General features: G+C 44.1%; 1 protein-coding gene across 1 annotated transcript in view; it reads left to right on the plus strand.

Moving 5' to 3' along the window:
* The window catches only part of MATN2 (matrilin 2), a 119,319-nt gene extending 106,643 nt beyond the window's left edge, over positions 1-12,676 (plus strand). Inside the window, exons 11-17 of the mRNA XM_029923881.1 lie at positions 807-929; positions 4,584-4,997; positions 8,007-8,159; positions 9,397-9,468; positions 9,828-9,962; positions 10,335-10,433; positions 12,114-12,676. Of these exons, the coding sequence (XP_029779741.1) occupies positions 807-929; positions 4,584-4,997; positions 8,007-8,159; positions 9,397-9,468; positions 9,828-9,962; positions 10,335-10,433; positions 12,114-12,169 (1,052 nt within the window). The 3' untranslated portion in view covers positions 12,170-12,676. The remainder of the gene's footprint in view (positions 1-806; positions 930-4,583; positions 4,998-8,006; positions 8,160-9,396; positions 9,469-9,827; positions 9,963-10,334; positions 10,434-12,113) is intronic.
* The last annotated feature ends 2,088 nt before the right edge of the window (positions 12,677-14,764 follow it).

The raw sequence follows: 14,764 nt of genomic DNA on the forward strand, positions 1-14,764 counted from the left end.
TCCGCCGGGAAGAGGGGCTTCTCTGTCTTTAGCGAGACGTTCTGTTGGACCAGCCCAGCCCAGGGATGCCTGTGGGACCCTGGCGGAGTCTGCAGGCCTCCCCACGCCCTCCTGTCTTGCCTTCGCACTGCCCTGTGGGGACACATCCGCGGCTCTGCTCCTGTGTGTGCCCGAGCTGTCAGCTCATGATTCTACTTCTGGAAACGCAGGCATTTGTTCATGCAGCATTTTTTTGTTTTTGTTTTTGTTTTTGTTTTTTGCTCAAGAAGTTGAGCTGTTGTACACCGGGCATGACGCCTCCCTCTTGGAGTTTGGTCACTGGATCAGACACCCCCATTCCCACTTCTAGGGAGATCTGGAGTGACCAACCCCCCTCATGCTTTGTCTGTCTGTCTCTCACACACAAAAATAAGTAATAAACATTTTAAAAAATTTTAATGAGGGGTGCCTGGGTGGTTCAGTCGGTTAAGCATCTGCCTTCAGCTCAGGTCATGATCTCACGGTTTGTGGGTTCAAGCCCCACGTCGGGCTCTGTGCTGACAGTTCAGACCCTGGAGCCTGCTTCGGATTCTGTGTCTTCCTCACTCTCTGACCCTCCCCAGCTCACACACACTCTCTCTCTCTCTCTCAAAAATAAATAAAACATAAAAAAATTTTAAAAATTTTTAATGAGAAAGGCTTAAATCTTTATAATAAGGATGGGTTTTTAAAAAGTGGGTTCCTTCCCCCATCTGTCCTGACATGACCATTCAGTCCGGCTCATTCTCACATGGACAGCATTTCTCAATTCTCTGCGTGTCCCTCAGGGAAGGATGTCTGCAAATCGACCTACCACGGCTGCGAACACATCTGTGTTAATCATGGCAACTCCTACATCTGCAAGTGCTCCAAGGGATTTGTTCTTGCTGAGGATGGAAGACGGTGCAAGAGTAAGTGATCTGAACTTGGCTTTCTGCTTTTATTTGGTTTGGGTGCAATTGTTCTTTGGAGTATTTTCAGGAAACAAATCCCTCACCTCTGCTTGTCTCCTAATGGAGCTTAACTAAGGCACCTGTGGAAAAACTTTTGGTTTTAGCTGACAGCAAGTTCACTATCAGCCAAAAGGCTAGAGTGATCTTAGGGGGAATATGCATATCTGGAATGGGAGAGGTAACACTTGTCTTCTGCTCTGTGCCAGGAAATGATATGTAGTTCTGGGCATTGCATTTTAGGAAGAGAGAGATGGATCTAAGTTTAAACATTAAAAAAAAAAACCCTCCAAGGTAGCAGAAAAAAAGTCTTAAGAACATTATTTTATAATCTCAGAATAGAGAAGACCTTTCTAAATAAGACATAAAATACAAAAACCATTTTTTAAAAAGAGCTGCTGTAGAGCAATAGAATAAAGCTATGATACCCTTTTTCCCTTACCTGTTACAGAGATCAGAAAGGGTGATGAGTCCTTGTGCTGACAAAGGTATTTTGTAATGGACAGTTATAAAGTTATCAGCTGGGTGTCTGAATTGGTACCAACATTTAGGAGGACACTATTTTATTTTATTTTAAAGTTAGACAGTACAAGTGGGGGAGGGCCAGGGAGAGAGGGAGAGAGAGAATCCCAAGAAAGCTCCACACTGTTAGCGCTGAGCCCATAAACCTGTGAGATCGTGACCAAGAGGCGGACGCTTAACCGACTGAGCCACCCAGGCACTCCTGGCAATATTTTAAAGGCAATTCCACTTCTATTTGTATTATATAAATATACAGAGATACACACACACACACACACACACACACACATCCTTTTGTAATGTTTGAATTCAGTTTCATGTAAATGTATTATTTTTTAGAAACACAAAATTAAAGAAAAAGGACAGTGACAAGCAAGATTTAGAAACCATCACAGTGACAATGCTCAGTACGATGTCAAGTAAAAAATAAAGGAAGAAACAGGATCTTTGTAGAAAAAGACTTGAGGTACCATTCAAATGCCAAAGTGACAGTCAATTCATTCGTGATCCATAAGACACATCCAGGGAAAGAAAGAACAGTGGAAACTACAGTCAAGCAGCAGGACTAAGACACTTTCAGGGAAGCTGTGCGATTAATTAGTTAAGATCATGAACCTTGGGGGCACCTGGGTGGCTCAGTCGGTTGAGTGTCTGACTTTGGCTCAGGTCATGATCTCACAGTCTGTGGGTTCAAGCCCCGCATCTGTGCTGATGGCTTGGAGCCTGGAGCCTGGAGCCTGCTTCGGATCTGTGTCTCTGTCTCTCTCTCTGCCCCTCCCCTGCTCACTATCTCTCTCTCTCAAAATAAAATAAAGACATGAAAAAAAAAAAAGATCATGAACCTTGAGTCAGACAGACCTAGACTTCAACCTCTATTCATACTACTTGTGTGACCTCGAACAAATTATTTAACTTCTCTGAGTCTCCATTTCTTCAACTATGATATGAGGATACTACCTCACAGAAATGCCATGAGGAAGAAATGAGACCAAGTATTCAAAGGTTCCTAGCCCAGAGCTGGCACACACCAACGGCTGACACATGGTAGCTTTTACAGTCACCAACCACGGACGTGTCCAGAGATGGGGCTTTAATGGTGGGGTGATGACTTCTCTGTCAGGAGATGTTGTTCAGGTCCAGGCTGAACCAGCTGCTGGGTAGGGATATTGTAAAGATGCAAGCAACAGGAGGGCTCCACTGGTGACCTGTAATGGTCTTATGCAACTCTGAAATTCTGGAACTCTGTGAAAATTAAGGTCTGAAGGCAAGCCACAGCCCCACTGCAGTCTCCGTGACTTAACTACCAAAAGGAAATGCTGGTGTGTGGTTGGAGGGACCGTCCTGCAAACAAGGTTCCAGCAAGGGAGCTCCATTCTTCCCCGGTCTGAAAGCAAAAATCTAGCACTTCTTGCCCTTATGCTCTTCCACTCTACCTAGCATTCTGGTTCCCCGGAGAAGCGCTTTGTGCCTCTGTGATGGAGGCTGCAGGTACCGACTTTGTTCGGTAGAAGAGCGTATGGCAGAGAGGAGAAAACACCTACTGCTGGAAAATTATTCCAGTCTTTCTGGAATCTGCTGGTGACACTGTGCATGCCTCCTGAGAGTTTTCTTTTCTTGTCTTGTCTTTTTTCTTTTTTCTTCTCTTCTCTTCTCTTTCTTTTCCTTTCTTTTTCTTTCTTTCCTTCTCTCTTTCCTTCCTTCCTTTCTTTCCCTTTCCTTTCTTTCTTCTTTTCTTTTTCTTCTTTTTCTTGCCTTCTTTCTTTTGATTCAAGAACAGGCTATAAATGTAAATGAAGCTCTGAATTGACCTTTCCTCTTTTACTAATAAACAATCAATAAGTTGAATGATAGAGACAAGCACTTAATGGGAAAAGAGAAGAAGTCCAACACACACACACACACACACACACACACACACACACACTCATACTGCATATTATTTGGGGGCCATGCACAGAAATAATTTTGCTTCTGTGTGTCCTTACTTGTTTATATGGTTGTGGTCTACTTTCAAAAGTAGATAACCACTTGATATATAAAAGAGAATGTTATATCACATACCATAGACCATTTGAAATGAGAGTATTCATTTGGGATCTGTAATTTTTTTTATGCAGCCCTAAATAATAAAGCCTGTCCACAGCCAGATTGCTTAAGTATTCGCCTAGAGCTTTCCTGTCAGCCGTCTGAGTTGCCTGAATCGCTTCCATATAGAGAAAGAATTCACAGTGATGATTCATTTTTAAGCTTTAATAGGTCAGTGGGCTACTTACAGGTGTGCTACTCAATGGACACCACCTCTTTCATTTAATCTGTCAACAAGCTTTTATTGAACAACTACTATGTGCCACGTATGGGGGGGGACAGAAGTAAGTGAGACATGGTTCTTGCTGAGGAGGAACTTGCAGACCAGAGAGATCAACATATAATCAGGTGGTTAGTGTGCCGTGTGGACAACTGTACCAACTTCACTGGACTGTAAGCACCTTCACGTCAGGGATTTTGCCTCGGTCACTCTCACAATCCTGCCTACTGCCTTGCATGAAGCATGTGCTCAAGAAGCCAATTATTGTTGAATAACTCAGTCATTGTTAGGAGTACACAGAGCGTACGTCACACAGGCTGGGTTCTTAGGAAAGATTCCTGGAAGAGACGATGGCTGAGCTGAATGTAGGGATTTCCTTTTCTGTCGTCTGTCAGAATGCCAGCACTGGGGTGATGTCACCCTCCTGGAGGAAAGTTACAGGAATCTTTTCGGTGCTGCCAGACCCTACAGTGGACTCTACACCCAGTCCCTGTCAGACTTGCCCGTCAGTGACCCAGAGGCCGGTGTAAACCTGATTCCCCTGACAGTTTGTGCTTCTGGTGTGTGATTTTGCTTATGAAAAATAGTATTTTTATCAGTTTAACAAGCCGCATAGGAAGGCATATGTGCAAATGCCTGTGGCTCCCGACTCTCCCACACCTTCCATCTGCCTCCTGTGTTATCTGAAGAACAAAGGCAGCTCTCCAAAGTGGCTCTCTGTCCAACTGCAGCGTAGTTCTCTTCTATGTGATCCTTTAACTGCCTCGACTTTCCTCTCCTTCCCGCAGGATGTACCGAAGGCCCCATTGACCTGGTCTTTGTGATCGATGGATCCAAGAGCCTCGGAGAAGAGAATTTTGAGATTGTGAAGCAGTTTGTCACTGGCATTATAGACTCCCTGGTGATTTCCGCCAAGGCCGCGCGTGTGGGGCTGCTCCAGTATTCCACACAGGTCCGCACAGAGTTCACCCTGAGAAACTTCAGCTCGGCCAAAGACATGAAGAAAGCCGTGGCCCACATAAAATACATGGGCAAGGGCTCTATGACTGGGCTGGCCCTGAAACACATGTTTGAGAGAAGTTTCACCCAAGCAGAAGGGGCCAGACCTCTCTTGGCACGGGTGCCCAGAGTGGCCATCGTGTTCACAGATGGACGGGCTCAGGATGACGTCTCGGAGTGGGCCAGGAAAGCCCAGGCCAACGGTAATAAGGGATGGAGGTGTGGTTTATATCACTCATGGCTCAGGTTTCTTAAACTCACTGGGTGGTCAAGGGTGGTCAAGGGTGGTCAGTGATAGATCCTCTGAGCACTGGTAGAGGCTTCCGGTCAAGTGCTCCTGCACCTGTACTGCACTGCCACCTAGAGGCTGTCAGGGAGCCTGCAAGGGTTTTGGGACTTCAGAGGGGTGACTCTTGGAGGCTGCGCTGTTAGTCTAAACACCAACCAAGAACACCTGAGTAGTCATTAACTGCGATTTACTAGGTAGTGTGTGACCTCCAGGGGAGAGAAGCAACTCTGCACATGCTGTTGAACCGATAAACACACGATGGCTCTCAAACACTGGTCTGGTTGCTTAAGAATCACCTCAAGAGTTTGGTAAAAATAGATTTCTGGTAGGAGGAACTTTTACTGATACATTTTTAATTTAATTTAATTTTATTTTTTGAGAGACAGCATGAGCAGGGCAGAGTCAGAGAGAGAGGGAGGTACAGAATCCGAATCAGGCTCCAGGCTCTGAGCTAGCTGTCAGCACAGAGCCCGACACGGGACTCGAACCCACGAACCGTGAGATCATGACCTGAGTGAAGCCAGACGCTCAACTGACTGAGCCACCCAGGCACCCCTAAATATTTTATTTTAAACCAGTAGGCGAACACTCTGAAAGCACAATAGCCTTCTGAGAACAAACACTCTTGTTTTTGTAGGAGGCAAAAGTTAGCTTCTGAGAAAATCAAAATGTGGGAAGAGATGACCGCTCCAGGCTCTTATTCAGGCGGGCTCAGCCATGTGTGATGTTGGGGGACGGGGCTTGAACTTACCTGAGTGGTGCATACATGTGAAGTATGGCAGAGGAAACCCCAAAGCTAGGGTCGTTGGTAGAAATAGCATAAGGTGAAATGACTGGGTTCCTTGGGGAGATGAGAAAACTTGAGATTTTGAAACAATTTGCTTGAAAGTAACTTTCTTTAAGAAATTGTTGGGGGTACATTGCTTTAACAAGTCCTATCAGGGGGAAAAGGGTATGCAGACCAGGCCTTCACCTAAAACTTTAGGGAGCCATCCCCTGACCAGGCCTGGCACATAGTACGTGTGAGACTGATCTGTGTAAATGAACAAGGAGAGAAAGTACTAGCAATCCCATTAGTGAACTCCATTCCTCCTCACAGAAAGGCTGACTCGCACGGACATTTGACCACTCTTCGGTTTGCGCACCGCCCTACTGACTCCTTTTTCTCTAGCCCAATAGAATAGTAGCCACAAAAATTGTCCTGCCCTGAATCATCTGAGTGGGCTATAAAACTGCCTGCCCATACGCAGTTCCTCTGCTTCCAGACTAGCTTGCTGGAGCTCATGTAAAACCCATGGACCCTACTAGCCTGCATTTTTAAAAGTTTATTTATTTATTTTGAGAGAGAGTCAGAGAGAGACAGAGACAGAGAGAGGACAAGTAGGGGAGGGGCAGAGGAAAGGAGAGACAGAAACCCAAGCAGGGCTGATGCAGGGCTCACACTCAGGAACGATGGGTTCATGACACCAGCCGAGATCGAGTTGGCTGCTTAATCCACTGCGCCACCCAGGCGCTCCACCTCTGCCCTGAATTTTTAAAGGGCACGTGGGGAAGTGTCTTACCCCAAAGACAGTGGTTAGCCCTTCTATTTGTCCCATTAAGACCAGTCTACCATACTCTTTTCCCTGCTCAAACTTCTACAAATCACCCACCCAAAGACAGGTAGGTGGCAGGTGAGATTTGGTTCTAAAATCAACAAGATATGAGGCGCCTGGATGGCTCAGTTGGTTAAGCATCAGACTTCAGCTCAGGTCATGACCTCTCAGTTCCTGAGTTTGAGCCCCACATAGGGCTCTGTGCTGACAGCTCAGAGCCTGGAGCCTGCTTCCGATTCTGTGTCTCCTTCTCTCTCTGCCCCTCTGCAGCTTATGCTCTGTCTCTTTCTCTCTCTTAAAAATAAATAAACATTTTAAAAAATTTAAATCAAGAAGATTTACCTGAAGTGACATCCTCTGATGACTTTAATTATTTCTATGCGTAGCTAATATAATCTTAAAATAGCAGTTATCCTTTTTAGGAAGTCTTCATAAGGTCACTGGGCTCCCGGACAAATATGTTGAACTTGCCTGTTGACCTTACACAGACTTAGAACAAGACATAACTCTTGCCCCTTGGCTTAAAGAGCCATTTTTATGTGTACTTAAAAATAAAAAATCTAGCCTAATGAATTAGCCAGAACAAGACATCAGTGCTTAAAAAATGTTGAAAATCAAGAAGAATTTAAGTTCTTATCATGTTTTACTTTCAAGCGAAGCACATATGAAGGAAGGCAGTCTCATGATTTGTGTTTAGAAAAGCTTTTTTTTTCATATCCCTGTTGAAATCTAAGGTTGGTACTTGTTTGTTCTTTCTTTCTTTCTGACTTTGGGGATTTCCAATGGTCTGCAGACTTTACTTTTCAGCTTAGCACCTCCTCGGAAGGCTTTGTCCTTTCAAGGTAAGTGAGTGGAGTGTAGCTTCCCCCGCCCCGCCCTCCCGCCCCATCATTTAAGGTTCCGGTCTTGTACCTTTCAGAAGTAGAATCTAGGCTCGAAGGTCACAAATTGACCTGCTGCTTAGAATTCTCCCAGAAGAGATTCCTATTTAGTAAGCTGTAAGATAGTGCTCTTTTCTACTTTATCCTCAGAGTTAACTCAGGCAAAAGGTGAAGGTTTGTTAAATGACCTTGCCTTGAGCTGAGCAACAGGTTGGCGGTCTAGCTCCCACCCTCCCTTAGATGTTTCACCTTCCTCTCTCTCAGAAACCCCTCTTATTTTTTTCATAGAGCCAAAATACAAATGGTGGAGAAATAAAGGGGAGTTGACATGAACCCCTCAAGTCACACTATTGAATAACCACCAGGCTTTGAGTGAGGTACACACAACCTCCAGACTCTGGGAACACAGCTCTAACTACCTTGTTCTTAATTTACTCTGCAACTTAGGTATAACTATGTATGCTGTCGGAGTAGGAAAGGCTATTGAGGAAGAACTACAAGAGATTGCCTCTGAGCCCACGGACAAGCATCTCTTCTATGCCGAAGACTTCAGTACAATGGGAGAGATAAGTGAAAAACTACAGAAAGGCATCTGTGAAGGTACTATCACTTACTTACAGGAGAGCTCTTCCCATCACACAGGACGGCACGAGCCCTTGAATGAGAAATTCTCAACCTGTTCCTTCAAAGTGCTCAAAAAAGTGCCTCCCTGGTGTTCAGGGCCAGGAATGCCTGGAAACACTAAGCACAAAAAGGGGAACGGGAGAGAGAGAAGACAAGGAACAGCTAGAATCGATGAGCACTTGCTCTGTGCTGAGCAGTCTGATAAATCTTTTCACACACCAGTATACTGAATCCCCAGAAAACCCCTACAGAAATGATTATTTAACTAAGAAACAAACATGATCCACATCAGGAGAGCTGCTGCGCAATTTCAGGATATGCCTGTAATGGAGTGGAAAGGGATTCAGATTTCAAATGTAAAGAATGCCTTCCCGCGCGGGGTGCTCGTGTTTACAGAAGGTGGGCTCTGCTGTGTCCAGGAGCTCCCTGTGCGTCCGCCCGCTGCGCCCCTGTGCCAAGGGCCTCCCTATCGCAGCGGCTCTGCCCCGTGCCCTTACTCGTGGCCCAGGGTCAGTCACTAATAAAATCCCAAGCGAAGCCATGTGTTTTACTCCTCTAAAGGAAAGAACAACGAGATGAAGGGGGGCCCAGGGGGAGAAGGCCTTTCAAGTTTCTTTCTTTTTTTTTTTTTTTGATTTATTTCTGAGAGAGACAGACAGAGCAGAAGCAGGGGAGGGGCAGAGAGACAGGGAGACACAGAATCCAAAGCAGGCTCCAAGCTCTGAGCTGTCAGCATACAGCTGGATGTGGGGCACGAACTTGTGAACCATGAGCTCATGACCTGAGGCAAAGCTGAGCCACCCAGGGGCCCCAGGCCTTTCCGATTTCTAATTCGAGTGGACACGATTTCACTTCTAGGCTGTTTGGTTCAAACTGAAATGTCCAGTAGAGGCTTTGTCACAACAGCTCAGTCCTTGGACAACTTTAACTTCCTCCCCCACCCACCGCCCTGACCTTGTACACATGACATTTTTGGAGGCATTCTTAAGTAAGATACACTTGAGGGGTCCAGGTTTCTCTTACTAGAGAACATCCCTAGAGTGATCTTGGATTATCCTGGGAACCAATTGCTTTTTGAAACTGGTGTCGCCAAATGAAACCGAAATCCCCTGGGTTACGGCACGTAGGTAAGGAACTGGTCTGGGACCAGTTTCCTAAAGAGCACACATGCATGCAGACAACTGTCACTCCTTTTGGTCATGTTTCCTCTCAGCTCTGGAAGACTCTGACGGAAGTCAGGACTCCCCAGCAGGGGACCTGCCAGAGAGGGCCCACCAGCGCACAGGTAAAATCCTAAAAAGCCAACAGGTAAATTTTAAAAAGCAGTGTTTCTAGAACCTTAGGTGGATGCTTCCACCCTGGTTTGCCCCAGACAAAAGTTATAAAAGAGTGAAAGCGAGTAAGATTTGAATTACGTTAACTATGGCTTTTCCCCCTCGGTCAGAAAGGAAACATTTACTCTCCACTTTAACCGCTATTTGGTAATAGCCTCTCTGCTGACAGTCTTTTGCCACAGTGTGTCCCAGAGTAAAGCTGTGTGCCACAGGCTAGGAACAGCAAGTCCCTTACTCTGACAGCTGACCGCTGTCTTAGAACCACAACCGTGGTAAGCAGGTTTGACTTCAGTTTTCTCTCTCTTTACAGAACCTGAGCCAGTCACCATAAATATCCGAGACCTACTTTCCTGTTCTAATTTTGCAGTGCAACACCGATATCTGTTTGAAGAAGACAGTGTTTCACGGTCCACACAAAAACTTTTCCATTCAACCAAATCTTCAGGTAATTCCAAATACAGTATTACTATAAGGGAACTTGATGCCAGCCTCTTAGCTTGCCAACAAACTCAGCCGAGAGGAGGAAACGTAAGGAGGGAGGAGGGAGCAGGATAGAGGGAAAGAGAAGGCCTTAAGTAAAATGAGAACTAAAAAGTAACTGAGGGAAACTGGGGTAGCCTCCCCCGCAATCCACACGAAAGGCGGTGTCGGAAGTACACGCAGCCCTTTCCTGGTATTTACTGGATCCGGCTGTGCGGAAGAAGTTGAACAGTTCTTTCATTTTGGTTTCTTCCTTATGCTGATTCAGTCCTATTATGCATCTGGGAAGTCTGGTGGGTTATAGAGGTGAGTGAACATTTTCCATGTGCTTTCTCAGGAAGTCCTTTGGAAGAAAAGCATGATCAGTGCAAATGTGAAAACCTTATAATGTTCCAGAACCTTGCAAATGAAGAAGTGAGAAAGTTAACGCAACGCTATATCCTTTTCTGATATTATGCTTCTTTCTATAGGGAATTCAAAGGATCTTACCAAACTTCGGAAATACGATTTGTGGGTATATATCAAATGAAGCTATTTCCACAAACTCAAGAGTAGTGAACTCCCAGAAAGGCTTTTCACTTAAGCAGTCTGATAGGTGTTTGAGAGTCAAGGGCAAGCCAAGCTTCGTGGCCAGGGTCAAGCACTTAGTTGTTATGTGCTGTTCTAGGGGTGTAGCAGGAAGGCCAGTCTGCCAGGCAGTATGCAAAATAAAGAGAAAATGGACTTAAATTTTAACTCCTCTCTGCTGGGAGGAAAAGGCTATGTACCAGGTCTGATGCACATCAAAGGGACAGGAAGTCCAGGCAAAGAATGTAGAATGAAGAGGTTTCAAACTCCGTCTTTGGCCCTAAGCCACACTGCAGCCACTGTTGTCCAGTGTGTAGTTTCTAGAAGACTGGGGTTTTTGTTTGTTTGTTTGGCAGCAGAGATCTTTTATATCAGCACTCTAAGATGAAACATTCTGTCAAGGGAACTGCAGGGTCCGATGAGTCATTAAACCAATTATTACAAATAAAAGGAATGCTTTGAGATAATGGAGAAATGAGGATTCAGTGTTTCCATACTGCCAGCTGCTCTGAACTTCAAATTACAGTAAGCTTACCAAAGCTGGCTGATGTCTATCTCCACAGGCATCATCTAGCCTATAGGGAAATGGTCGAATTCTGAACTATCTCTGTGCCAATGGGTTGATATAATAAGGAACAGATGTAGCAATTCCCTTTCTGAAAGCTGGAAATATACTCCCCTAAGTAAAATAATCTGACAGTGGTTAATGTGGGTGATGAATCCAGGTTCTCACTCTGTCACCAAGAGGGTGGGTGGAGGGGATTAAGGAGCTTACATGAAGACAAATGCCTGTTCTAATGCCCCTCACCTCTGCCCTTTCCCACCCCACTTCTAAGGGTCTGTTTCAGAAGAGACTAAGGAAGTTATATATAAAAGAGCATAGGGGCGCCTGGGTGGCTCAGTCATTTAAGCATCCAACTTCGGCTCAGGTCATGATCTTGCTGTTCGTGAGTTCAAGCCCCACATCAGGCTCTGTGCTGACAGTTCAGAGCCTGGAGCCTGCTTCAGATTCTGTGTCTCCTCTCTCTGCCCCTCCCTCATTCACGTTCTCTGTCTCTGTCTCTCAAAAATATACACTTAAAAAAAAGAGAGAAAGCATAGGTCAAAAGACTTCAAGGCTGCTCCCCTTTGCCTGTATCTGGCGTCGTGGGTGAAAACTCCCCAAACTCTTTTCTTTTCTGACTTCATCTCTTATTAAGCCTCACAACATTCCCAACGTTATCACCTGCTTCTGGCTCCCAAAGGTGTGCTCTGGCCAACTGCTTTACAAGCAACATAGATGTGAGTAGAATTCAACATTTTTCTAAAAGAATACTTTTAACTGAACTCTCTAGCTTTGATGTGAAAAAAGTATTTAACCCGAAAGAGATTTATAGTGTTTATACCATGTGTTGAATGAAAACCTTCAGATTAGAGTTTAAAAACATTTAACAGGAGTGGAAAAGCTTTTTATTTTTCAGGACAAATTTTTATGTAGATAAATCAAGTTGTATTTGCATGTAAATAAAAACAGGTAATTCAGATTCCTCTTCCTTAATTTGAGATTTACTAGAAGAAATGACACAGAGGATGGAAGCGCTGGAAAATCGCCTGAGATACAGATGAGGGTTTGGGACGCCCTCCATATTTGTACATCATTGTAGCAAGGCTGACGATGAAAGCAGTTCGGAGCCCCAAAGCTCAGCCTATTGTTAATTCTAGAAGGTTGTCAACTAAAATGTAGCTAGTCCTTAGCTGGTTTGCTATAGAACAAAGGCAAAAAATATACACTAACTTGTATAAATTTATTGAGAAAAAAATCCTTCAGAGCCCTAAAATGCGATTATCCAGTGAGAACAAATAAGCTATGCAGGATACTCTGTAACGTACCGTGTGGACATGATTTGCTCTGGCCTTGTCCTACCTTAGTGTGTTGCGAGCTCATCGGACAAACAGCTTGTGGTCTGACTCCTGTAGAACACTGGCCATAGGAAAAGCTATTTTTCTGTATTGGACTTTTACCTTGATATATGTATATGGATGTATGCATAAAATCATAGACATATGCACTTGTATTAACAAGTTGGGATTTTTTTTATACAATATTAAAGTTCACCACTTCAGAGAATGGTATTCTGTGTAAATATTCCTAGTTTAAATTTAAATATGAGGTATCTGTATATGGGGAATGGTCAATATGCATTTGAAAAAATATTTGGGGCACCTGGGTGGCTCAGTTGGTTAGGCATCCGACCCTTGATTTCGGCTCAGGTCATGATTCCAGAGTTGTGGGATCAAGCCCCACGTCAGGCTCTGTGCTGGGCATGGAGCCTGCTTAAGATTCTCTCTCTCTCTCTCTCTCTCTCTCTCTCTCTCTCTGTCCCTTTCTAAAAAAAAGTTTAATCTTGCTGGCAATTAGGAAAATGCAAGTTTAAAAAATCAGCGTGGCAAGAATTAGTATGCATGACAAGGATGTAAAAAATGGAGCACTATTAGCAAGAATGCAAATGGGCATGCACGTGCAAATGAACATTTTAGTGAAGCAAAAATGCCCACAACCCTGCACTCCACCAACTGCACTTACAAGCATCTAACTAGAGGACTTTAGCACATACAGGCAAGGAGACCGGTATGAAAAGGTTTCTCAAGTTTACAAGTCAGAAATAACCTAATCATCATCACAAAGGGAACTGTCAGAATTGTGGCCCAGCCCATACCTCAGAAATACTATCTACTTAAAAGGAACGCACTAGGGGCACCTGGGTGGCTTAGTTGGTTAAGCATCTGACTCTTGATCTCAGGGTCATGCATGCATTTGAGCCCTGCTTTGGGCTCAACACTGGGTGTGAAGCCTACTAAAATAAAAAAAAATTAAAATAAATCAGGGTCCCCCGGGTAGCTCAGTGTGTTGAGCATCTGGCTCTTGGTTTCTGGTTGGGTCATGATCTCGCAGTTCCTGAATTTGAGCCCCACATTGGGCTCCACACTGACTGTGCAGAGCCTGCTTGGGATTCTCTCTCCCCTCTCTCCCTTCCCCTTCTTGTTCTTTCAAAATAAATAAACTTAAATAACAGGAAAAAAAATAAAAGGAATGCACTAAATCTACATGTATACATGGTAAAACTCAAAAACAATTTTTAAAAGCCAATGGTAAAAAGCATGTTTAGCATACCATTTGCATAAATTTAAAAAACACACAAACATTACTAGTTGTTCAGATAAATATGTACATGTAAGTACAAGAAATATTCTGGAAGAATGTACACCACAATAGTGGTTGTCCCTGAGAAAATAAGGAAGGACACAGGAATATAAGGGTCAAAGGAGACATCAAGTCTTCCAAAGTACTCAGAACAGCAGGAAACAACACAGGTAACAGCTTCATGAAGAAATGAGGACCCCCAACATGACATCCCTCCCATGGAAGCAACTGTATTTGAGGCCAAACGATGCTTTTTAAACAGAACACCTTTGGTATGCTTGTTTAAATATTTCAAGATGAGTGTTTTCATCAGAATGTCCACCCACAGGGCAATGCGGTAGTGAGAAGCACATCTAGGCTACGCTCCTATCTGAAAGTCACTGGATTCTAAGTATAAATTAAGCTGTGGTTCCAAGTACCAGACCTTCGGGTTATATTTGTAGGAGTCATCCAATTGACCCTGAAAACGGGTTTTCATTAGGAAGTAAAAGATGGACTCAGGCTGGCCTCTCCTTCTGAGACACACTCCTAGTTCAGACTTTGCTTCCTTGGCTCAACTGCACTGCGCTTTCTGTTAGGACCCTGCTCCCTCTAGTGGCTCTACAGACTGCACCTCCCCCCAGTCCATTTTTAGATGTTAAATACACATCAGAGGGTTTTCAACTTTCTTCATATTGGCGAGGAAAATGCCTTCATAAGAAACAAAGACCTCCAAACAATCCATCAAATTTACATATTAATCCAAGTTATTTAAGGTTATCTAAAATCTGAAATATTTCTCCATTTTCCTTGTTATTTGTATGTATGTCTCAGGTATAAAGGTTCTGCATTTATTTCATGACCTTTCCAAGCCTTGATTTCTTCATCTGTCAAATGGGACCAACAGTACTATCTCATTGGATTGTCAAGAGGCTTAATGGCTTAATGTGTACATTATTCAATTATTACCTAGTTTTTATTCCTCAGCCTCCCAGAATATCTGACACAAAGATGGTAATTTAAGTACATACGTGTTGAGA

The sequence above is a fragment of the Suricata suricatta genome, chromosome 15 (genome assembly GCF_006229205.1).
Source record: "Suricata suricatta isolate VVHF042 chromosome 15, meerkat_22Aug2017_6uvM2_HiC, whole genome shotgun sequence".
Classification (NCBI taxonomy): Eukaryota; Metazoa; Chordata; class Mammalia; order Carnivora; family Herpestidae; genus Suricata; species Suricata suricatta.